Source organism: Ornithodoros turicata, chromosome 4 (genome assembly GCF_037126465.1).
Source record: "Ornithodoros turicata isolate Travis chromosome 4, ASM3712646v1, whole genome shotgun sequence".
Classification (NCBI taxonomy): domain Eukaryota; kingdom Metazoa; phylum Arthropoda; class Arachnida; order Ixodida; family Argasidae; genus Ornithodoros; species Ornithodoros turicata.
Window position 1 is genome coordinate 12745438 of NC_088204.1, and position 24108 is coordinate 12769545.

At 44.8% G+C, this 24108-nt stretch overlaps 3 protein-coding genes and 1 long non-coding RNA gene across 4 annotated transcripts; 2 read left to right on the forward strand and 2 right to left on the reverse strand.

Annotated features, from left to right (window-relative positions):
• Positions 1 to 1068: 1068 nt before the first annotated feature.
• Positions 1069 to 4993, reverse strand: LOC135391072 (beta-galactosidase-like). The gene is made up of 3 exons (XM_064621168.1): positions 4424 to 4993; positions 1668 to 2700; positions 1069 to 1599 (listed from the first exon to the last, which is right to left on the reverse strand). The coding sequence occupies exons 1-3, from the start codon at positions 4846 to 4848 to the stop codon at positions 1156 to 1158; spliced, it is 1902 nt and encodes a 633-aa protein (XP_064477238.1). The 5' UTR covers positions 4849 to 4993; the 3' UTR covers positions 1069 to 1155.
• Positions 4994 to 7374: 2381 nt separating this feature from the next.
• Positions 7375 to 11088, forward strand: LOC135391079 (uncharacterized). The gene is made up of 2 exons (XR_010421854.1): positions 7375 to 9885; positions 10885 to 11088. It is a non-coding gene; the product is annotated as an uncharacterized LOC135391079 (long non-coding RNA).
• Positions 7986 to 22752, reverse strand: LOC135391073 (leucine-rich repeat-containing protein 40-like). Its single transcript, XM_064621169.1, has 13 exons — positions 22457 to 22752; positions 21281 to 21471; positions 21123 to 21196; positions 20820 to 20949; positions 20598 to 20721; positions 19251 to 19393; positions 17546 to 17809; positions 16299 to 16453; positions 15394 to 15501; positions 15207 to 15317; positions 13953 to 14030; positions 12879 to 13064; positions 7986 to 9856 (listed from the first exon to the last, which is right to left on the reverse strand). Exons 1-13 carry the CDS (start codon positions 22617 to 22619, stop codon positions 9751 to 9753), a joined length of 1833 nt encoding a protein of 610 aa, XP_064477239.1. The 5' UTR covers positions 22620 to 22752; the 3' UTR covers positions 7986 to 9750.
• A 53-nt stretch (positions 22753 to 22805) lies between these two features.
• Positions 22806 to 24072, forward strand: LOC135391077 (transcription elongation factor 1 homolog). The gene is made up of 4 exons (XM_064621174.1): positions 22806 to 23002; positions 23395 to 23521; positions 23578 to 23648; positions 23753 to 24072. The coding sequence occupies exons 2-4, from the start codon at positions 23406 to 23408 to the stop codon at positions 23815 to 23817; spliced, it is 252 nt and encodes an 83-aa protein (XP_064477244.1). The 5' UTR covers positions 22806 to 23002; positions 23395 to 23405; the 3' UTR covers positions 23818 to 24072.
• The last annotated feature ends 36 nt before the right edge of the window (positions 24073 to 24108 follow it).

Sequence of the window (24108 nt, forward strand, 5' to 3'; positions counted from 1 at the left end):
ATAGGCCGCGTGTTCAAAGGCACACACATCTTGTTCAGGCCAAAAGGTCTGTTAGTCCCCAATAGGATGCAACTGAAGTTTCATAGCACTACTATCAAACAGTCGTCGACATATCCGTTTCTTGGATGTTGTTTTCAGTGAAAACCTTTTCTGGTCTTAACATATTGATCATGGTCACCTAAGAACTGATCTCCGTCGATCAGTGGGCACAATAAATCGGTTAAGAAATTTTCTGCCAACATAGGCAAAGCATCAGATCTATTACTCCTTTATCGAAACTCGCTTAACATATTGCCGTTTAGTTTCCACTACGACCTAAACAAACCTAGACCGTACTCTACCCGTTCAAAAGCAAGCAGTACGGGCTATGGAGTATATTAAACTTCGTGAAAGCCGTACACCGTACTTTCCAACCTATGGCGAACTGGCGAATACATAAAATAATGATGCTTTTTGGCAAAGTATTGCACGAAATTTAGTCTATGTGAACTCCGGTATTACTGAAATCAACACCACTCAGGATTGCCTAGATTACCGTACAGTGCCTAGACCGCATTTCGGCGCGAATTATGGCCAAAACAGCGCCAACGATGAAAAATGCCTGCAACTCTTGCAAAATAGTGCTTCCAGACACAAAGTAATTCAAACGATTAAGGCTGCTTCAGAAGACGTAAATTTCCAACAATGGAATGTAGAGGTGGCATGACAGCAGTTGTGATCTTTTAAATTACTCATTCATTAATTGCCACCTCCTCGAGTAAGCTCGCGCTGTCACGTTGGTAAACTGTTACAAACCTACGGTGATTGATTGATTGATTGAAAGAAAGAAAAAATGGGTATTGTAGCCCTCATCACGAGGGCCGGCTACCCCAGATCACCTAAGGAAAGGAGGAAATGAAACCTACGGTATATGATGTATTCTCATTTGTATAATGTTATAACCATTCAAGTAAACGTTCTCGTGTACTCTGAGAGGGTGGCATGGCCTCGTCAAGCACCCCGTGTCTTCTGCCGTGCCTCCCAAGGCTAAATCGTCTCTAACAAATCAATCAATAAAAATATGATCAATCAGCGTCACATACTGTCCTTTTATTTCATCCTAATCTTTGACTTATTTCCTCTCAGAACAGCACGCTTTATTTTCTCTACGATCAGTTACTCGTCAGGTGTGGGCCCGTCGATATTAGGTTCACTGACGAACTTCACAGTCTTCCAACACGAAGGGTTTGCACCCTCCATTTCCAGAAGGACGACCGAGTTGCGCCTCCTCCGCTGACGAATCAAAGCCCCAGGAACGTAAAGTGTCACTTGTGGTCCAACAACTGGCCAGTAGCGTCCCAGATTGAATCCGTTTAGGAAGGCAACTCCCTTCGTCCATCCAGTCGGGTCCAGGAACGTGTCCAAAGGTCTCTCGTGCCGTCTAAGCCTGAATTTCCCAAAGTACACCCGCGGTGGTGCGCAGTCACCTTCGTTACGCGGATCGACTTCCTCGAGCATGTCAAACAGTTCGGTGCTCTCTCCGTTCCGCGGGATGGGTACCGCTTCCATGGTCCAGTTGGTGAGCACCTTGCCGTCAAGAGTTACATTGCCCAGGATACCCTGCGTGAGGACCCACATCGACTTATCAAAGCCTATACCCATTTGCTCCCACTTTTGCCGTGACTTACCTTGCGGTCGTGATTCAAAACCCCAACGTTGATTCTCCCAGTATTCTCGACGATAATCTTCAGTGTCTCGCCCTTTTCCACAACGACCGGCACGCTGATGATGAGTTGATCAGAACTCAAGACAGCTTTCGTGAACTTCGTGTACACATAACCCCGATTCTTGATACCAGGAACCGACAGAAGTGCCGGGCTGTTGGGCTGAAAGCCCACAGTTGTTGTGTAAATGACGTATCCTCCGTCTTGGCCCAGTTCCTCGAAGGTAATGGGATACTCGGACGTTGCTCTCTTCAATGCCCCCTTCCTTCTGAAGTAGGACATAACGTCGTCCAGAGAAGGTCCGCAGGTCATGTGAACCTTTCCCAGCCTCAACTTGCGCGATGGTCTAGGTAACCGTCCCTCGGGTAGAGGAAGATATTTTCCGGTTATATTCCGAATCTTGAAGTACAGCTCCGTCGGATCTCCGGCTTCAGATAAGGGAGCACCGTAGTCATAACTCGTTGTCTGCGGTGGAGGGTCGCTACCGCTGGTAAACCCAAAGTTGGTCCCGCCGTGGAACATGTAGAAGTTCACAGAAGCATTGTGCTCTAGTATTTCTTCAAATGTGTCTAGAACTGCGGTGTCGTTCGCGTGGAAGGGAGGTTCACCCCAGCTGTCCAGCCACCCAGGGTAATATTCCGTGACTACGAGCGGACCCGGACCTTGGGCGTCGCGCACAAGCTGAAGGGTCTTGTTCACGTCGACACCTGGTCCGAAGTCTGCAGTGACTAGAGTGTGGTTGACGGCGTCGCACTTGTAGGCGACCTCGCTCGGGGCGTCAGTGCGAAATAGCGTTACGTTCTCTCCGAGGTTAGACCTGAAGGTGTCCACAAGATGTTGCATGTACGCGTGGTCGCAGGCGCCGTACTGGCCGTACTCGTTCTCAACCTGGACGGTGATGATGGGACCTCCGTTGTTGTATAGGAAGGGTTTGACGATGGGCAGCAAGACGGACAACCACTTGTCGACGGCGGCTAAGTAGGTCTTGTCTGAGGTTCTGCGAAAGAAGAAGAGTATCTGGACGGTGCTCAGTACTGTTGGTTTTGCGATCCGATGCGGGGAACATATTGATGCAATCAGACGCAGATCTCGAGAGGATGCTGTCTAAGGCCGGCCTTCGGGAAGTCCGCATGCGCTCCATTATCCGATACACAGGATGCTTCACCTAACCCGTTAGAAAAATTATATAAAAGTCGTATACTTGCTCGAGAATTATGAGATCAACGGTAAATTTACCTTCAGCGAGCTTTCGCCACAACTTACGACCACATTATGGAAAGAAGGCAGAGGGTGCAGTCAAGCCGGTATAGACGCATGGCAAGGGATCGAAAGACACGGAACAAGAGAGAGAACTGTCTGAGAAGTTGTCGTGCGTCCTTCCTGTTCAGTGTCTCTCGGTCCTCTACCATGAGGATACGACCACACTGATCTATTTTCTTTATCTTTTTTTTTTTTTTGCGATTACCATTGTAGAGCAATGTGTACCCTGTATAGGAATTTGACACGTGCTATCTGTTTCTGGCAAAAAGAAAAAACACGGTGCGTTCACATGACGAATCTAGGAGCTCAGTTAACGGAGCTGCAGGGTTCATTGTCGGTGATTGGTCTCGCTCCTCTTCAGTATCATCGATCAAGCTGCAGCTCCATCTTCCAAATCTCACTAAACCCCGCTTAGCAGCGATCATTCTTTCACAATTGTGAAGGAGAGAGAGCAACATTCCTGCGAATAGTTCCCCAATATGTCGTTCTTCCGTTTTCCTCCCTGGGCTGAATCATCAGTTTAGGATTAGTTGCTTTGATTGCCACACCGATACGTTCTTTCAATCTTTATATGTATGTAACGCATGAGGCTCCCGTCCAGATGAGTTGGCCGACTGGGCGGCCCCTCCTGCACCCCGTCTAACCCCGAAGGGAGACAGGGTCATAAACTGAAGCTCGGGGACCCCAAGAACAGATGGGAAGAGGGAAGAGCAGTTCCTTATTGAGTGCGAGGGAATAAATACGTATTCTTCTAATGGCTCCTCGTCTGTTGTCGCCCTCGTCACACACACACACATATATACGTATATATATATATATATATAACTGTGACTGATCGGAGCAACCTTCCCTCGCAGATAGCTGATACCATGGATCATTCCACCTTCACGTGACACATGCCATGATACAACATCCCTCGACTACTCAATGTTTCGATTGATTATGTCCTTCTTTCTTTTCTCTCTCCTCTCGCTTTAACCTCCCTCTCCCATGTAATGTCCGCAACGACACCTTGGGTAAATAAAATAAGTAAATTACGAAAAATTTATTTTTGTTTTTACAGAGAAACGATCAAAGTTGTCATAAGTCGTGGCGTAAGTTCGCCGAATGTAAAAAACGGTCGACTCCGTAATTTTTGGGACAATTTGGGGATTTCTTGATACACGGTATTTTAAACACGTTGGGTGAAGCACCCTTCCACGAAACACAGCTCTGTTGTCGCCAAAGCAGTGAAGAGGAGGGGAATCGCTCCACAAAACATTCGGTTTTACATTAGTTTTCCCCCTCCCACTTCGCTACCCACTCCAACAACAAAAAATAAAAAAACGCCCCCACAAAAAAAAAAGAAAAAAAAACGTAAGTGAGCTTCTGGACACGCCCCCGCGACAAAGTGAGCAGGGATCACGCACTGGCTGATCCCATTATGACACTGAACTCTGTAAGCAATTCGAAACACGTACCTGTAGCGCATGTTGGGGTTTTGCCGAAGAAGCCAATACGGCAAACCTCCATTGTCCCTCTCTGCGCAGATATACGGCCCCGGACGCAAGATCACCAGTAGACCCACATCCTGCGCGGTCTTCAGGAATGTTTTCAGATCGTAGTCTCCTTGAAAATTATACTTCCCAGGTTCAGGCTCGTGACCGCTCCACTCTACGTAAGTCTGAACAGCGTTCAGACCTGCCATACGCAACTTGTGCAGACGATCCTTCCAGTATGGCTTCGGCACTCGGAAGTAGTGCACCGATCCGGAAACGTAACGGAACGGTTTGCCATCCTTCAGGAACGTGTTGTTCTTGTAGTCGACGGTGAAATTGCGTTCCGCAAATGCGACTCGAGTCAAGCATAAAGTTAGGCCTAACAAGGCCAACATCCAGGATGTCATCCCTGTACTTGCAGGCAGGGATACAGTGACAAGCACTTGTTCGGGGACACTGCTCGCGCCTGTTTAATATAGCCGACGTCCACACCTTGCGAGATGTCACTGCTAGTAACAGATATCGCTTCTGGCTATTTTGAGACGACGCTTGGTGCAAAATCGCCTGACGATATCGGGCCATGTACAAGTGAGTGGCTGTTCGCTATGTGCTCTCCGCATAGTAGGTGATAATCGGGTCTTTGTTTCGATGCAGTTTGTTATAGGCGCTAAATATTTGCACGCCAACGGAATTGTCTGACAGGCTCAATGATATCAACTGTGTGTCTTGTGTTATCTGAAATGTGTACAGCTCACCGTTGGCTCAAGTGTTCATGCTGAGTGTTCATGTAGAGAAAACATGTACGAGTAAGAGTGAGTGGAAAGGAGCGTATGACCTGTTTGTCCCGATTACTTGAGGCTCACTAATTCATGAGAACGTTATGCCCAATTGTGTTGTAATGGCATCATACCTGGCCGGCAATCTGGAGGGTCTGGAGGGTCCTGGTTCAACCCCTGGCGCTGGCACTCATTGGCTTTTTCGTGAATTACATGTTCAAGTGTCTTTGTACGATGAGGAAAATATCTTTCGTGTCTCACAAAGCACGGAGGTGCAGCAGTTCCGGCTGTGTATACAGAAAGCGCAATTCCATGTCCGCAAGATGCAACGCATCCCATATTGACGTTATCGTTACTTCTATGAGCGTTGATCTTGAGCATCATTCAATGGCTCCAAGGCCGTGCTGAAGACCGGGTGTGATGGTGGGCTCGAGACATACCACCGGCTGTGCTACTGACGTTTTCCGGAAGACTTTCGAGGCGAATGTCGGCCCAGTTCCCACTGAGGTCGACCCAGGACGCCATATATACAGGGAGTGACTTTTTCGGGCTAACCCCCCCCCCCCCCCCCGAACTGACATCCGACCAATTCGGGTTATACCCGATTTCTCCCCGAATTCCAGTCACTCTGAAATCGTCAAGTGACGTTTCCACTGAAGACGAACAAAGGTCGCGCCACGTGTACCACATGTAAGAATGGGACACCTACGTTCCCAGCAATACACCCATCTGTGTCAACACTGTCCTACCGCTGGTAGGTGACGATCCCCCCCCCCCCAAAAAAAAAAGAGATAGGTTAGGAAAGGACTTAATAGACAGGTGGAGAAACAAAACACCCGATAACACCCGAAGGCACAACTATCGACCGATTTCTCCCCGAATTACAAATTTAAAAATAGCGGCCGATTTTTACCCCCCGAATCTGAGAAAGGCATTTAACCCGAAAAAGCCATTCCCTACATATATGCTATCCATATCTGTCTCCCACTCTTTCCTGCTGGGCCATTCCAGCAGGAACCCGCCAGAGGTGTAGCTCGACCCTTTTCAACATGTTACAGGAAATGATTTTTTTCTACAAATCGCACTATTTCTCTCACTTCCTAGACGACCTCAGGTATGTAAAAATTGTTCTGCCCCTTTATGTTCAACTATATCTGTGGAAACGAAACCAATTTCAATGTTGTGTTCACCACCAGACAGATCCTACAAGACAATGTTTTTTACGTCTACCTATGGCCTGTCTGCCCATTGCCTGCATACGTTCTTTCCGACGCCCCCCCCCCCCCCCCAAAACGGGCCTCTTCACTTCGAAGGTCCAAATGGCCCAGACGTTATTTGAGCCGTGCGCTTGGGTCGCCGAGCAAAGGTACACTTGCTATATAGACCTCTACCCGAGAAACGTCATCATGACGTTGGTAGACAGACTGAAACCAAAGCAGATCGGAAGGAGAGGACTGGGTTCCACGAATCGGCACTTGTTCGCTGCCTCCTATATTGAAAGAAAAGTAGGACCGAAGGCCGCATCCCCTTTCAGGGACCATCGTAATCCTCTCAAGACCGTGGCTTTCCGGCGCGGCCTTGTTCGCCTCTAGCTTCGAGCGTAGTTCAGCTCTACCAAACTCGTGACGCTGTCGAACATTATGACGTCATTTGTTTACAAACAGGTAGAGGTCTATTGCGTGCATCGAGGCCACCACGGCTCTCACTTGTGTTCGTGCACAGTCTTTTTACGAGTATGTTTATACGTATTCATGCATATTCACGTTATCAGTTATGTATCGCTATGTATTTACACTAAGTTCGCTGTCTGATTAAACGTCTACTCTGCAAACGGCGTTGAGATCAGAACAAAAATACTATCTGAAAAGTGTATTTTTTTGTGAATTGTCGATATTCGTCCTTCACTTAGTTAAACAACGAATATAGATGAGCTTGATATAATTTTACGTGAAGCTAATCTCCATACAGTAGTTTATGAGCGTAAATAATTTCTGGGTCCTGCGAGAATGCTAACTTGCCTATAATTAATCTGGCCAAAAACGCGGTCCGTTCTTAAGCTCTCACAATGTCACCAGATTTGTTCTCGTTCCGCATGCACTTTGGGAATGTAGATCGTCCATCTTCCTCTAATTTTTTCATGTTTGGGTCAAGTTCGAGGCGTCCCCAGTGTAAACAGAACCATGAAAAAGAAACAGTTATGTCCTAACTCCCTCCTTCGCTACGTGGATACAAATAGTCAGACGTGGACAAATGGAATTCCGGAATTCCCTCTCTGGAAACACGAGAAAACGTCACTCCCTAAGAACCAATGAGGGCGCGACCCTGAGAAAGGGAATGTCGCGGACGTGCAGGTGTCGCATAGAGTTATGGGGCGTCTGGACGGCGCCTTTCCTCCTCTGAACGCCACCCTCTCAATCCTCCGCACAGGGAGTGACCTCACATCTCGGAAAGCTTCTGCGGCCGCGCAAAGCAGCGCTGATGTTTTAAATTCGCTTGTATTTAATATCGAAGCACTTTTCGGACGTAAAAAATTATTCAGGTAGCTTGTCTGCTGATGCCGAACATAGTGGTACCGGTTTCATAGATGCGTTTCCGGATGCGACCGTCCCTTTGAAACGTCTGCTACATTACGCCTGTAAGCTGCTCTCTCTGGTACGATTTGCTCCAACAATATTGACATTAAGAAAACATTAAAAACCCATTAAAAAAGCATTGTCCTCCGGACCCTTGGGTTTTTTAAAAATAAATATGATCGTTTACAACTGGCCTTCTACTGCACAGCATTTGCTTTATTATGCAATATAACAGCGAATATAGGCAACACGCAACAGCATGGCGAATAACACTTTGTAAACCACACTGTGATAAGTGCTTAGACGTGACCTGATAGCTTCAGTATTTGAGAGATATGAGAGATACAAAATGTGCACAGAACACAGCTGATAGTACCTGTCCAGCAGTGGTGTAGCCAGGGGTTGGGTTTACGGGGGGTTCTACCCCGTCCTCCGAATGCATAACAAAGAGAGTGCATGCGCTACAATGGTAGCGCATTTAGGAAAGGGAAAACGAGGGTGTAATCCTCCTCCAATATAACCCCTATAGAACCCTCCCAACATATTTTTCTGGCTACACTACTGATGTCCAGCAACGCCTGTGCTTCGGTTCTGCACATAAATAACGTAGAGACACTCTCTCTTCCGACAAGAGCCTCGAATGAGGCTAACAAAGGCGCAGCGATTGCTAGCCTTGTTACGTACTGCAGAACAAACAACAATTCATTGCCAACGTGATCTAACTGTGTTTACAGACATCTACAACCACTCTAACAGCCAAAGGTGATATCTGTTCCCCCTTTATCCCTTCCCCTTTCCAATCAACCAGAGTTCCTCTTTCACAGCAGATTTATCATACTGGGTCAATACTTTACCTTCTGCATTTCTTGCAATTGTAAAGGTTTGTTCGGTGCTGCCCATACCTATTTATTTAGAAATGCTAAGCAGCGTGTAGGGACTTGAAGGGACTGTGGGGTACATAGGGACATACATGCACAAGCTATTCCCCCTACAAGCTACTCTGTAGTATGTACATTTGTAAGGAACTGTAAGTGGCAGTGGAACCGTACGGATCAACAAATTTGTAGCATTCTTTTAGCAGGGCCATATAAACAACCTCGTCGTGCAACAACTTGGGTGATGATGCACTTGCTCAGACAGTTTTTTTACTTCTCAGTGTAACGTCCTCACGTAGATAACAGAAACAAAAGTACCATGGTGCCGTTGACGAACCTCAGCACAGCTCTTGTACATCATGCCAAATATGTTCCCTGTCTCATCCTCTGTCAACAAGCCAGTTACAAGCTAAACCAAAACTCTGCACTACGAATAATCACCTCGCTGACTGACTGCGAAATGTCCTCACAGATGCAGGAATGTATCACTCTGTAAAAATGCTGAGGCAAAATGCTGCATATGAATCTCACTACATGACCTCAAAGACACAGACTCCAGAGTCTGAATAATAATAATAATAATAATAATAAATAAGCACACAAAAATACCACATCGCAACGTTACAGTATTGTATGTACAGCACTTTTATCAATTCAACACCTTTGACTCGATGTTTTTTCTGTTCTTGCTATATGTAATTCTCTTGGTGGGCATTTTCAAATAACAAAATAAATAACTTTGGAGCACAACTGCCCAGTTCTTACTGCGATTTCCCAACCAAGGCGCATTTTTTTCTGTTGATACTGCACAACACATTATTATTTAAACCCACAGTCTGTACCAAACTCTGCTAATGCCATCCTATTCCCTAAACCTCCAAATCTAATCTTGCTGTACTTACACAACTCTTTCAAACTCTACGACTGCAGAGAAATACTTTCAAACAAATTATCGATTCCTGTAAGAACCTTCTGGCCATTGCAGAACTGAAAACAAGTGCGAAGTCCACGATCAAAACCAGTACTTATCTTCCAACAACAGTGAAGAGAGAATGAAATTCACGTCAGTTGGCTGCTATATTGGTTTATCGCGGAATTCTGTCACGCAGGAATTCCAATAATGCTGATGTTCCCTTCGACAGTATGGCAGGTCTTGGGTTGCGGAATGGGTTGCCTTCCAGTTGAAGGTTCCTGTTTGAAGGAAGACTGTGCTTCAAGAGGTTTGTAGTAAAGGCTGTAGTAAGGCTAGGCGATGTAAAACAAAAACATACTCTACAAAAAGCACTTTTCGAGTGGTTCCCATCATAGCTCCTACATAGCTTCCAGTGAGGACATGTGTCGAACTTGTTATGGATGTATTCGAAAATGTCCGTTCACCTCCTTTGTGCACTTGCATGTTGTGTTCTGCATTACCCCCGACAAGTCCCCTGACAAGTATTTCACAGAGCACCTACTTGTCACTGACATATTTCATGATAAGACAACACCCCATGGAAGAGAGCCATGCTATCTGTACCTTTCATTCTGTATGTCACTGTGAACGTCCTTAGCGGATGACAACAGAGCATGCACAACACCTCCTAGGTCAAACAAGACCATCTCACATTCTTCTTTGTGACGTCATCGCAACAAAAAATGCTTTGTCTGGTTTTGTCTTTCGTCCCTGAACATGCTGCGACAATGGGCATGTCAAACGAACTACCCCAGTTTGTTTCTTTGCTGCGTCTCATAAAACACAGGAGCGAACTGCTAAAAATGATGTGTGGCTTCCACAATTTGCGGAAAAATAGGCTCAACTTTGCTTAGAGCTTTCATAGGGCTTTGGTACCGTGACATCACAGCGGAGCATCGTCTCAGAAAAATCTTCTTCGTGGAGCTTATCAGTCGGCCAACCGTTGGGAAAAGGGAAGTAATCGGGCACAGGCCCATTCTCGACATTCAGTCATACTAGGCATAGTATTAATTATTAATTGGTATTCGCTCGTATTCAACATTTAAAAATTCGTTTTTCATCTGTACTATTCCTGAGTGGAACTCGCTGCATATCGGTATCGTTCCGGTCAAAAGTTTTACAGTATTCGAAGACCTTGTTGATGACATTTGCGCTGGTTGAGATGGTTAATGTTCCCGTAGGAGTGCTCTTTTTTGTGTGTATGCGTGCGAACTTGTTTGTTGATTCTTTTCCCTTGTTTACACCGTGTATTCTCTCCTGCTTGTAGGGTTGCCACGAGGCCGGTATTCTACCGGCACGGACGGTTATTTGCTCGCTGTGCCGGTTGCCGGTAGGAAGGTGATACCGGCAGCCTTTTGCCGGTATTTGTGACTCAAGACCTTTCATAGGGGCTTTTGCGGAATTTTCGCTTCGACATTCCACTACAGCTTGAATAAATCTGGAGCACAGACCCAACTCCGTGCAGTCACCAGTTGTTTCCTTAGTTATTCATTATTATTATTATTATTATTACACACAGGAACACGTTTCCTCGTATTGTCTTGAGCTCTCTCTCTCTCTCGTTTTCTGTGTGTGCTCTTCCACCCCTCTCCCACTTCCCTTTCCCACGATCCTTTCCCCTTTCACTCTATTCCACCTCCTCTCCCTCAGCCGGTATTTTTCACTACGAAAGGTGGCAACCCTACCTGCTTGGGCCACTGAGTGGCTCACAGTATTTCGTTTGGGGGGGGGGGGGGGGGGGGGGGGGGGGCAACCACCCCACCCTGGATCCGTCACTGAGACGCATAGGCTACGGGAGCAAGAACCAATTATTGAGTTTTTGTCAAGCACTGTCCTTCAGGTTACTGCTGTACATATGGGGTCAACGAATCACAAGAATGCAAATAACCATAGCTTTGGGAACAACCTCTCGAAAAAGTTTGTACCCACTGGTCCCTCAACAGAGGCAGCCAGCATTGTTATTGTGGAAACACATAGCTCATTCGAGTAATCAGTGTTCACAAGCAGTGCGGACACAGCTTCAACACATTTCAAGATGTAGAAGGCAACATTTCCTTGAGCTTGAGGAAGGACGAGGACGGAACAGCAACAAGACAGGACGAGGCTCAGACTAAATGTTGCCTTCTACATCTGCACACCAGCTCGCTTGCCTCCTTGTGTTATGTTCAACATTTCAAGAATCAGAGCACAGGTGCATGACAGAGATAACAATCTTACACCTGTGCACATCATCTGCAAAAAGAGGTGAGGTGACCTCAGGCACACACATGGGATGCATGGGTGTAGAGTGCAGCCTGGTTATTTATGTATCGGCCATTTATTCTAGTTAAGGCCCTTCGTTTTCCGCGACTCCGCGAAATTTCGCGGAATTCGGAATTAATCGCGGAATCCTTTGTTTGGCACAGAGTTTCACGGAATCCTTTATTTTTAAGGGTGTGTGTATATTAGAGTTCTCAAATTCGAATCGAATATCAATCACTCGAAGTATCCGATTCGGGAATCGAAATACCCAATATTCGGGTTTCCGGATAATTCGACTATTCGCCGAATACGAACGACACCTCCCGAAAGTGGGCTTCACCTGACGCTTCCCTGCATGAGGTGAAGCCGCCCCTACAAAATTGAAGCCTGCTTTACGAAAATGTTTATGCTGCAGGACAAAACAGACAGATTGTAGTTTAGCTTAGGATAACATTAGCCCAAGTTCATTGTGTATACTTCACCTGAGGAAGGGGCAGCGTCCCACCCGTATGCAGTTTAGCCGTAGCAGTGGGTGATTTTGATTTGATATCTGGGAGGTTGCCTTCAAGAAGTTAAGACTTTTAAATAATGGCTACAGTCCAAGAACAAAAAGGGGGTGCACTAAAAATGTAACTTCCCCAGGGCATGTATTGTAAACTCCTTCCCATAAAGTTCCTATGAACTCTGTAGATGCAGAAACATCTTTCAGCAGGTATAAAATGATTTCAGGTGACAGACCACATCACATGAGAACACAAGATATCATGTATGTAATGTTGAGCCACAACAGTGCTTTGAATCTGTAATTTTATAACATATTTTTTGTTCCTGCATTATCCAAGCAAATAAAGTGTCTCCCATTTCATGCAGCTGTTGACTGCTCGCCGCAGAAAATCGCGGAATTTACAAGTCAGTGCCCCGGAATTTTGAATTTGCCGCAGCAGAAAACAGAGGGCCTTAATTCTAGTTATTTGTACCGGTCAGTGCTAGCGTACAACTTGGACAAACCAACACACGTACCTGAGTTGCCTCATATTTCCGAGTTCCGGAGGGACCTGAGAAATATTATTGTTTCGCAGATCAAGAACTGCAAGCTGTTTCAGCTGAGGCAATATTTCCATGTCCACCTCATCGATGTGGTTGTCCGATAAAAAGAGAATCTCAAGCGTCGCCCAACTTCTTATCACGTCAGGAAGCTTTGACAATCTGCAGAGAAATGTACATAAGTCTGCACACCCCTCCACAACTAATACGTTTAAGGCCGTGGGTTCTCCGAGATTCCTCAAAATTCGTGTTGGTTCGTGGGGTTGAAGGACAAGATTAGCGTGATATGGTCAGTTACTACGACATGCAGCTTCTAGGGAGAAGTATTGCACGCTCACGCAAAACAGCGTCGCCGACCGATTTTCCAGAATTTCGGACACCGTGCTGCCCCGTCGCTCGATATTTCGGACTCTGCTTGCCCAACCAGCGGATTTCTCTCTTGGATTGATGGAAAATATTGGTATCATTCTAAAATTCACATAAAAAAAAACAACCAACTAAAATACTGAAGAAAAAAGTAGGCAACGAATGTTCATTTTCCATTCCTCTGAGTAGGAGAGGTCTGTCGTAACGCTTTTACGTCTTCGTTTTTGGCTTGCTTCAAAAGGCCCAGCACGTGCTGTCCGCTCGCAAGTCACGTGACAGCGCTGTAAAGCGAGCTTCACCTAAAGCACGCATGCGTTAGGTGAACCCGACTTGCGGACTTGATGACGGCGGTGCCTCTGTCAGCGTACAGTGACGAAATGTCGCTTCGGGAAATAGAAGCTGGGGTTATCAGGCAGAGCTAGAAGCGCGTTAGGAAACCATCGACAAATTTTTCCACCCTACTAGTGCTTAGTAACATTTATGTTGAAGCAAACTTCGTTTTTCCAGACTGCTCGATTATTCAGAGTTTTGCACGATCCCCGCCGAGTACGAAAAATCGGACGGCGACTATATATAGTTTTAAAAAATCTGTTCTCTGTTCGCATTTGGCGGGGACACGCTGTACTATGCTGTCTGGTACTTTCCCAACTGCAATGTTTCCCTCATTATTCGTTTCCACCATACCTGTTAAAGGACAGATTAACCTCTCTGATGCACGACAACATACGTAGTTCCTTTGGCAATCCAGCGAGCAAGTTGTTCCTGCAAAAACAGCATAAATGTACAATGTACAATACTATCCCTACTGGCACTCATCTTACCCATTTACACTTATCCGAAAGGGACCATGAAATGATATTTGACAAGCCTACGATCATTTTCAATTTGTTCCTCTGTACTAAAGCATTCACCCCGTGAAATATGAAGTTGAAAATTGTTGAAAGAGTAAAAGTATTCTATATTAACCACGGCCGTGAATGGCAGCTGCTACGACCCGCCTGCGAGGCGAAATGGCAGTGACATCATACTCAAAGGCTGTTGCTGGTTCGCAGACGGTCTTTTGCGAGCAAATTGCAAAATCCGCGAGCAAGATTGCAAACTTCACCATGAAATATGTTTCCACTTGACCTGGAGCTTAGATCGTATCTAATCGTTGACACAGAAGCCTATCGGAAGTGTAATGTAGCTGTTGATTGTCAGCATGGTTAGGTCTAGAAGCACATTTTCCTCTCTGAGCTTCTTTGTAGTCAGAAAATGTCTCTGTCGGTGTCCTTTTGGGAGCTGCCACGTATGGAACGATTCCTAGGCACTGTGTGTGCCTCTTCTTCCGTCACTGCCAATTTGCGTTTCGCCATATTTCTACTGATTTCGATGTCGTTGTTGTCCAAACTGAAACCATGCACCCACGTGGTCCCACGGGGTGTGCGCTGCCGGTCGTCCACAACTGGATGAGACGACTGGACGTTGATGACGTAAGCCCGCTTCGAGGGCATGCATCCAGCGGTCATGCCACACTATTTTTGCATGGTAACCGTGCCCCTGGTGCACTGAATACGGTTAAGAGTTGAGGTATGTATCATAGTGAGGGACCATGATAACCGTTTCTGGCAGAGCACTTCGAATTTGCAAAAATCATTTCACGGTCCCTTTAATACCCATTAATGGCTTTACGTTGCAAGACAACTGCGATCATGAGCGACATCACGGTGGCCAGTCTGTCGGTTTAATTTTGCCCACCCGAGGGTTCGTTAGCATACGGCACGAAAATCTCAACACACGACAAACAACAACGTGTACCCTGCCGCCAAGTTGCTGGCATCTTAGGCCGAGTTCAAACCTGCAACCTTTGGACCAGTAGGCGAGCATGCTACCAAACCTACCTTACTTACCTGCACTTATCTTAATTACTTATCTATACACACGCTATCTTTGCCCTACCTCAAATCCAAAAATGTCAGATGCTTCGCGCATCCCAAGTAGGCGGGGACTTCCGAGATCCGGTTGAAACCAACGCTCAGTTCGGACATCGTTGGGCACATGAGTTCGAGCCTGCAAGTTCAGAGCTGCTCAACAACAGTGCACGAACAAGTCTAACTGGAACATACTTTTTTGATGCCTCTCTTACCCTTTTGGAAGCGAAGTAAAGTTGTTTTTGCTCAACTCAATCTGTTTGACATCACACTCTGCTGCCAGTTTAAAAATCTCTTCGGGAACATCTTTCAAGGACTGCTTACTGCAATTAAATAAATACATAAATAAACAACATTCCCTTCTCTATCTAAATCATATCCACCCAATACAAGGCTACAAAAAATATATATATATAAGAGTCATACACGCGATAACATTTTAATTGCACCAGGTGCTTTTATATGAATCGCCGTGCTTAGTGCTGCTTTTCGCACTGGTAAGCAAAAAGTCAAGATTTCTAGCAATCTAATTACACGTTACATAATAAATTAGTAATAACAAGAAATTTTGTCATAACAACAGAACATTACATCTGAACAAATCATATTATCATGCAGCTTGCCCCGACATACAGTGCGAATTGGACGTACAGCCACTGCCAGACTTAACCGTAACGTGCAAGTGCGTGGCAGTTCGAGTGCAAGCTGGATGGCTAACGTGCATGGTTAGGCACTCATTGTACCCACTGTCAGCCTTTGCTCAGCACTCTGCTCTCACCACCACCTGTGCTGCGTGCGTGCTGCAACCTAGTCTCAACCACAGCGACCAACGCTCCGCGGCACTTTCGTCTGTGCAGGCCGTGTGCTTGTGCATTACTGGTGAGTCACACATGGCTGTACCGGCAAACATGGCAAACATTAAGAGGGGTTTTTTTTTGTTTAGAAAAGTTTAACAGCATTTCAGAACGAATTTTGCCAAAATTTACCACCAACAATGGTGCTGTAAATCTTCCGCATCTAAATGCGTTTGACACAATGCCATAGAAGGGGGGCATAAATTACGAGACCCCCTCAAGCAATGCAACACGCTGTAGGTGTAAGATATCTAACTTCATCGCACCTCAAGTCTAGTGCATGTGTTGCTTTCAATGAAAATCTCTCAATCGACTCCACGAGATCACTCCCGTCACTGCCACTAGGTGTCCTCCTCTTTGCATTTTCGGGATTCTCGCTGAGACGCTCCTGCAGCCATTTGAGAAGGTGTACTGTACCTCTCTGTGTGCAGCAGAAAAAAGATAGTATCATTAGGACATTATTACTTACAAATCGTTATTAATCAGTTAAAAAACAGGCTATGAATGAACCAGATTGGCTGCATGAGTAAGTGCAGAATGCAACTCAATAAATCAAATCTGATACATAAGACATGCCTGCATTGAGCTAACCTGGTTTGTTAGTTATATATATATATACACCATAGGTGTCACTGACACCATGGAACACTGATGTTTCGCCGGGACACACTGTTCAAGCCGACCCAGTATCGTGTCACCTCGCGGCGCTGCACCAACGAGTCCCAATTGGAACAAAATGGCCGTCCACAGCTGGGGTGGCATGATCAAGTTATAAATACATAATATTCAATAATATTCTATTCTATTACATATAAATAATTTGTGGTTTGTGGACATACCATTTTGAACGGGCATACAGCCAAATTACAGGAAATAAATTGCCGACAACCCCTGAAAGCTTTGGTAAATTTACATTTAAATTGAGTAGTCATTAGCCTCCCACAGCACAAGGTTTGTGGTTGAATGTACAAGGATATGCACACTGCAGGGTAACTAAATGTGAAAGTGAGGACTACTCTTTCTGCAGCATCGGACATCATGTTCATTTTCATCACATCTTGTACCATGCACTTCCTGTCACTTGCTTTTAATTTGTAATGAGTTGGTTTGCTATGACTAGGCCCTGGTGCTTTCAGATTTCATGTTTTTCAAAAATTGGGGGCAAAAATTTTGGTTTATTCAAGGAAGTGTAAACCTAAACTACTGTACCGTAAAATTTGGTGATACCGGGTGGAAAAGCAGATTTTTTAGCGGAAATTAAAAAATTGAGCTTCTTGCATTTCAGATGAACACAAGATTGCAGAGCAGCTCTGCTGAATGTGCAGGCCTTGGCATTCCCCAATGCCTGTACTGGTGGCTAAATTTGCGCTTCCGCAAGTTCGTTTTACATAATTTTTTGTAGTTTTACCCTAAGTGAAGATGATGCAAACCAGGGGGGGGCAAAAGCGGGTTCTACCGGGGTTAATCATACCGCACAAAGTTGATTGACCGCAAAAAACAGAGGAGCTCTTGCCTTGAGAATGTCCTTTCGGATGGCCCTGAGGGGATTTCCTTCAACTCCGAGGCAATGAATGTGTGTCATTGTTCCCAGCGTATAAGGAAGTGTTGCGAGGTCATTATTTGTCAGGTCTAACCGCTCAAGCCCCTGAATCATTGTAATATCAGGAAGGAGTACTTTGATCTTGTTATTTTTCAAGTCCAAGGTCTTTAGCGAGAGCAAGGTCTCTAGAACATCAATTGGAAGTTCAGTTATTTGGTTGTTCCCAGCGTGGAGCTCCTGTAACGGAAATACAATTCTGTGACAGTCATCGCAGACAACATTTCACAATTACTTTATATAATTTGCGCGGCACAACAACAGAACAACAAAGCTGACATCTCAACATTCACGACAACTGATCAGAAAGTATCCGGGATGAATTTATATTTAAAAAGGTTAAATATCTACAAATTTGAAGAAAAAAATAAAAAAATTAAAGAAAATCCCCTCGAAAGCCGTACACTTAGCCCATGGCTGTTTTGAGCATCTCAACACATTTCTGGAGGTCTTCTTTGGTTCAGCAAAGCGCTGTATCGTCACATTCATTTGAATCTCCCAGACGTCCTGAAATCTTTTTTCCTTTCAACTGCACATTTTTTGAAACAGGAAAAGAGACATAGAGGGATTTGTCCAAGTGACTTATTAGAAAAATAAGGAAAAAAGTCCAAATGCAACTGGAAGGAAAGATATCAGGATGATTCCAAAGAAGAATTCCAGAACTGTTTCTGACATAGGAAACTGCGCTTTCCTAAACACGCGGTTTCCAAAGGGGCTACCTGAATGGGGACTAAGTTTAAAACTTGTAAGTAGTTTCCCTTTTTTTAAATGCAAATCTATTCTGAACACTCTTTGATCAGTCACCGTACAGTTGATCCTCCTTATTGTGATACTCTGCAATTCCCTTTGTAACCATAACATATGCTTACATATATTTAGAAGGGCTGACTGGTTTTGTGCAGCAATGACTAGAATATTGTCTGAAGCACTACAACACATCTTTACTTCTTTTACAGTCTTTGTATAAGCAGCATATATATACACAGGGTGTCTCGGTTAAATGCGAACATGTTTTAAAAATATATATATCACTTTTGTGAGAGGGTGAAGGAGCACAGTGCCACCTTATGTGTCGAACATGAGCTTTAACTTGCAGAAACAAAACAAAAACAAATGTATCCGATCACTCTATCGGAACAGCTCTTATCTTGGGGTGCATTTTCTGTTTCCTTTTAATCGTTTTCCAGAACACAAGAGGCGGCAGTGTGCTCTTTCACCCTCTCACAGTAGGGGTGAAAGAAAGACGCGTCTTCGAAGATGCGCAATAAGCAAAATAAAGAAAACATGCTGTTCCTTCACCAATTTTTGGCGGACGATCTATTGAACAGATTTTTGTTCTGAAAACGGCTACGGTATCAGGTTACCGAAGGGATCAGATGTTCTCAATGGGACAACTTCGTAGCTTTAATAATTAAAAAGTTAATCATTTAAAGGTAATCAAGACATTGCCTTAGGAGTATGCTAATGCCCTCCTAAGGAGTGCCCTTCAGCATATGCTATATAGCAATTGATTTCATCTCAGAAAAGTGATATATATATTCTTAAAACATGTGTTCACATTTAGTTTGGACATCCTGTATATATGCAAAATGGAAGCAAACAATTTCATGTCATGATATACCTTTAACTTTGGGCAGCCTGAAAAGCTAGGTAGTGCACGCAGTTCATTTTGCTGCAAGAAAAGCTGTTCCATGTGGCACAATGTGCCTAACTGTTCAGGAAGGCTCTTCAGCCTATTCCAGGACAGGTCTAAAATCTGCAAAGCTGGAACAGGAAGAATGATGAATTAGGCACAGGTATCGGCAAACTGCAAAAACCAACTGCAGAAACTCCTGCAAGAACAAACCATTACCCATCAATACAAATCTTTGTAAGGTGAGGCACAAACTTGCTTTCAGAACTCAGCCTTGTTGTGGTATGCAACTAGAACTTTTAGATCTCATGTGAACCATATGTATAACTGATCAAGTGGGTGGCAGCTGAGCACCATGTTCACCCGTAGGATTATTCCTATTCATCATTATGGAAGTACGGGTGGGGCCTGACTTTTTTGGGTTATATTTTCCAGCAAAATCGGCGGGTAAATATCAAGTTGTATTTTGCTTCAATATTTTGGGTGTAATCGGGTTGAACTGAACCTGATTCAACCTAATTCTGGTTGAATCGGGTTGGATCAGGCGCAAATCTTTGGTTTACTCGGCATAATACACATGACACACCAGTAGACACAGAGTATCAATATTTAGTCTATGCATCTAAGAGGCAGCAGTATCTCTGTTTTGACAGTTTGTATTAGCATTGTATGTAGCCTGTATTGTGTTGTATGCAGTTACAACACAGTTTCCAAAGTTGTGTGTTAGACTGTGGCGACTTCGGATTTCCCCCGGTGCAGCAGTTTCCAAGGAAATACCGGGTTAAACCCTACCCTACTAAATTTCTACCCATCTACGGGTTAAACCCTGTTTTTTATTATTTGAATAATCAGTACAACCCTAAAAACTCAGGCCCTAAGTATAGGCTTAACTACTTCCTACATTGTATTCTATTTTATGTTTTACAAAAATGCTGAGTGTTCTTGATCGCGCTATGTTCTCCACTTTACTAGAGAGAACACTAAATGGGCTGTAACAAAGACCCACATTAGAATACTGGTCAGCAGAGACGTTACAATCCGCACGGCACAATACTGACGCTGAGAGGTTCAGGAATTTGGTAAAGCCACAACTGGCTTTGCTTTGCGACTGTTTCCAGTTGCCACATATTCAAATATATCGCATATGGTGATAGCAGTGGCGTAGCCAGAAAAATATTTCGGGAGGGGTTCAGTGGGGACTTTACATGGGGCAGGAGGATTTCACCCTCATTTCCCTCTCCCAAATGCGCTACCAAAAATATGATTCTGAGGGGGGTGAACCCCCAAACCCCCTCCTCTGGCTATGCCACTGGGTGACGGGTACAGAGCGTATACCATTCATGCTTCCTATATCTGGTGGAACGGCAGCAAGGCTATTGTGTGACAGATTGAGCCTCGTGAGCCGGGAGAGGAATCCGATGGTTGCTGGCAGGGAAGTTAGTTTATTGTGAGACAGATCCTGCAAGATTCGGAGCAACATTACGGCACCAATTTTAACAGACGCGATAAAAGTATTACATTACAAAGCACGAGTTCTCAGCCGAGTGGAACACTTACCACTTGCTCGAGCATGCTCAAGTTTCCAATGTCGTCACTCAGTTCCTCGAGCAGGTTATGTTGTCCCAGAATGAGCCGTAGTTCTTTCAGTTGAAAGAATGCGTCCGGCAGTTTTTCTATCTTGTTGTGGCTGAAGCAAAATGTACATGGATGGGCAAATAATAAAGACCACATTAAAAGAGGTGAAGATTTTTCTATACACAGAGCACACAAGCAATCCAATACTAAATTACGGTCATTACAATTCAGGGGATACGTATGAAAGCTACTTGCTGACAGCGCATTTAACAAATTTTTGTTTACCTGATATTGAGTTTGCTAAGCTGCAGGAGCTCTCCAATGCCGTTTGGGAGTGTGACAAGCATGTTATCCTGCAACTGCAAAGCACATCAAAAGTGAGAGAACATGGTGTGTTGTACAAAACCACACTCTTCCGCTGTACAGAATAACTTTGCGTTTACCTCGAGAACAGTGAGAGATCGGAGATTGCCAATTTCATCTGGGATGCTACTAATCTGATTCGACGACAGATACAGCTTGGTGAAATCAGACTGGTCCCACCAATGGTCCCCGTCGCCCTGGTCCAGGGACACTGTCATGGCCTTGCGTTCATCTTCAGTGGGGTTGTTTATATTCCAAACCATGTCAGGAACTGAACAAGAGAGAACGACGGTCGTTTGCAGCCAGTGGCATGGTATCGGCCATTCATCAAGCGCAGTCTATCCTCCGCATGCCACTCCGAAGATCCCTGCCAACCATAACTAATTGTTTACGACCACTCTGGGGCAACCCCTTGTGAATATGAAACTAACCTGATCTGAAGTTTTTAGCTACACTGGTAGACATATTCTAAATGCAGAATAAAGAGATAGACCTAGCCAAATCCAGCCCACCAATGCTCTGCCCTCAAAGCTCTTTTGACATTTTTGGACACCATGGAACTACGGTCCTTATTGTTTTTCTTCTTTCCTTTTTTTTTTTGTTGTTGTTGCTTTTAACTCCGTGTTAGCGCCGCGAAACAACTGTGGCTATGAGTGGCGTACAGGAGTGGGCAGATGGAGAGAGGACAGCAGGAAGGAGCGGGGGACAAGGGTTAGCAGGTGTCCTGGGCCGACTTCAGGGGGAACGGCACCGACATCCGTCTGGAAAGTTCTTGCAAAACCCACGGAAAACCTCAGACAGCTCAGCCGGTGGTGGGATTCGAACCCATATCACCTGCCATGCCGCTGGTGATCCTTATTGTGAAGTGGGCACATTATTTCATTCCCCACACTGCCACCAACAATAGGGTATAGCGTCGCCCCATGCGATGAAACTCCCCATTCATCATCATAAAATAAAAGAGTCTTCTAAACGGTACACTACTCGAAGCAGGACAGCTTTTCCTTTCTTTTTTTATGTTCCTTCTCTCTGTGTCTTTTTTTATTTGATTTTATTTTTTCACGTCCCTTGTTTTGTTGTCGCATTTACTTCTGACATATTTCGTTTTCCTTTTTGTGAGGGTAATTTTCATATAATCTGAGTACGTCTATACGCGCGAAATTTACAAAACCTGTTCTCAAAGAGCCCATGCCTTTTACATAGAGTACATCTTTGCGCTCTGAACACGGATGCAGAAGCCAAAGTTAATTAGATACCTTCAATCATTCCTCTTCCAGATAAATTTAGCTGGCCGCTTTTACGCGCAAGCTTTATCAACTCCGTGCACAGTGGAGGTTCCTTTTTTTGATGATTGAAGCAAGCGTGAGGATTCGGCTTTCCACGGTTCACACGTGGTCCACTTCTTGGAATACGTGACATATTTTTGCATGCGTGCAGAACGCTTTACAATACTTTATAACAACTCAAATCACAGTTAAAGTGCTCACAATCTCACACCACGACAAATCGAAACACACAACTAGGGCAACAACCTGGGGCGATCACAGCGCAGCCGCGGCCGCTCAGCGTATTTATTTATGAAGCACATCATTTTTCCCTTCCTCGATTGCATGTTTTGTTTGTTCTACTTGTATTTTGTGTACAATAGAGTAGAGTATGCATATTCCTGCGTCCTACAATATTACGGCACAATCTTGCTATTAAAATGCTCGCCATCTAGTGGTAGCGTTGTGCGTTATGTACCCAAAAGTTGTTTTAGCGCGTCCTAGCGGAGCATCGAAATTGCTTCTCCAGAAGATTAGGTATGTAATGTCCATTTCACGTGTTATTGCTGTAAATACGCGCTGTTGTACTGCGACTACTTCTTTCCGAGAATATTAATGAGCCGTCGAAACTCAATTTTATCACCTTCCTTTCTCATAAACTTGCGAAGTGCTCTGGCACGCCGGCATAAGCTAGCGGTGCATGATAAATAAGCAACATGCTCCTAAGCATACTCTGTTGCGTATCAACATATGTTTCACACGTCTGTCTTCACCTTTGTAAACCAACGACTTTCGTTAATATAGCAGATCAATCTTTCAGCGTGATACTCGTCGTTGAATTACTGGAGGCCCCTCCTATGTTGTGCATCAGAGCCAGCAATGTGCATCTTGCGATAATTCGATGTGAAATTATGCTTTATGCGTTACAGTTCTCACAGCTATGGGGAGACGCAGGAGCAAGAGGAAGCCACCGCCGAAACGAAAGAACATTGAGCCACTGGAAACCCAGTTCAACTGCCCATTCTGTAACCACGAGAGATCGTGTGAAGTTAAGATGTAAGAAACGACAGCTTTGACCATTAGTGTTGAGCTACCAGACACTTATTTTGCAGGGATCGTCAGAGGAACACCGGACGAATAACATGTCGAGTATGTTTGGAAGACTTTCAGACGGCCATAAACTGTATCCTTCTAGGTTGAACCCTTGCTACCGTATGTTATACCGTATGTTATAGCGATGCGTTCTCCTTGAATACAGTTTAATTTTCTTAACTCTATCCTTACCAGACCTTTCAGAGGCAATCGACGTGTATAGTGACTGGATTGACGCTTGCGAAAGTGCCAATCAGTAGGTGCCTCCATCTGGCACCTTTGTACATAAGATGTAAATGTTAACCTGTACGATACCCTTATCTTCATTGCGGCTTCTTTGTTTCAACGCTTCCTCAATCGAATTCTCTCATTTTGTTTTCATTTGCGAAGGAAGCCATGTTGTACACGATCGATGAAAGCTTGCACATTGAGTGCAAGAAGTACTGGCACACACTGCATCTGTTTGTGTAACAAGCATTTCCCACCGCTCACAAATAAAGGTGATGTTACTTTGCCATCCGAGGTGTTGCATGAAGGGGAAAGAACAGTGA

Coding starts and splice junctions, on each gene's coding strand:
- LOC135391077 (XM_064621174.1), top strand. CDS start 23,406: ATGGGGAGACGCAGGAGCAAGAGGAAGCCACCGCCGAAACGAAAGAAC. Junction 23,522..23,577: donor AGATCGTGTGAAGTTAAGAT/GTAAGAAACGAC, acceptor CTTATTTTGCAG/GGATCGTCAGAGGAACACCG. Junction 23,649..23,752: donor CTTTCAGACGGCCATAAACT/GTATCCTTCTAG, acceptor TATCCTTACCAG/ACCTTTCAGAGGCAATCGAC.
- LOC135391073 (XM_064621169.1), bottom strand. CDS start 22,619: ATGTCACGTATTCCAAGAAGTGGACCACGTGTGAACCGTGGAAAGCCG. Junction 21,472..22,456: donor TGGAAGAGGAATGATTGAAG/GTATCTAATTAA, acceptor TCTCTTGTTCAG/TTCCTGACATGGTTTGGAAT. Junction 9,857..12,878: donor GGAAATATGAGGCAACTCAG/GTACGTGTGTTG, acceptor TCCTTCAAACAG/GAACCTTCAACTGGAAGGCA.
- LOC135391072 (XM_064621168.1), bottom strand. CDS start 4,848: ATGACATCCTGGATGTTGGCCTTGTTAGGCCTAACTTTATGCTTGACT. Junction 2,701..4,423: donor AACCCCAACATGCGCTACAG/GTACGTGTTTCG, acceptor CTTCTTTCGCAG/AACCTCAGACAAGACCTACT. Junction 1,600..1,667: donor TTTTGAATCACGACCGCAAG/GTAAGTCACGGC, acceptor GTCCTCACGCAG/GGTATCCTGGGCAATGTAAC.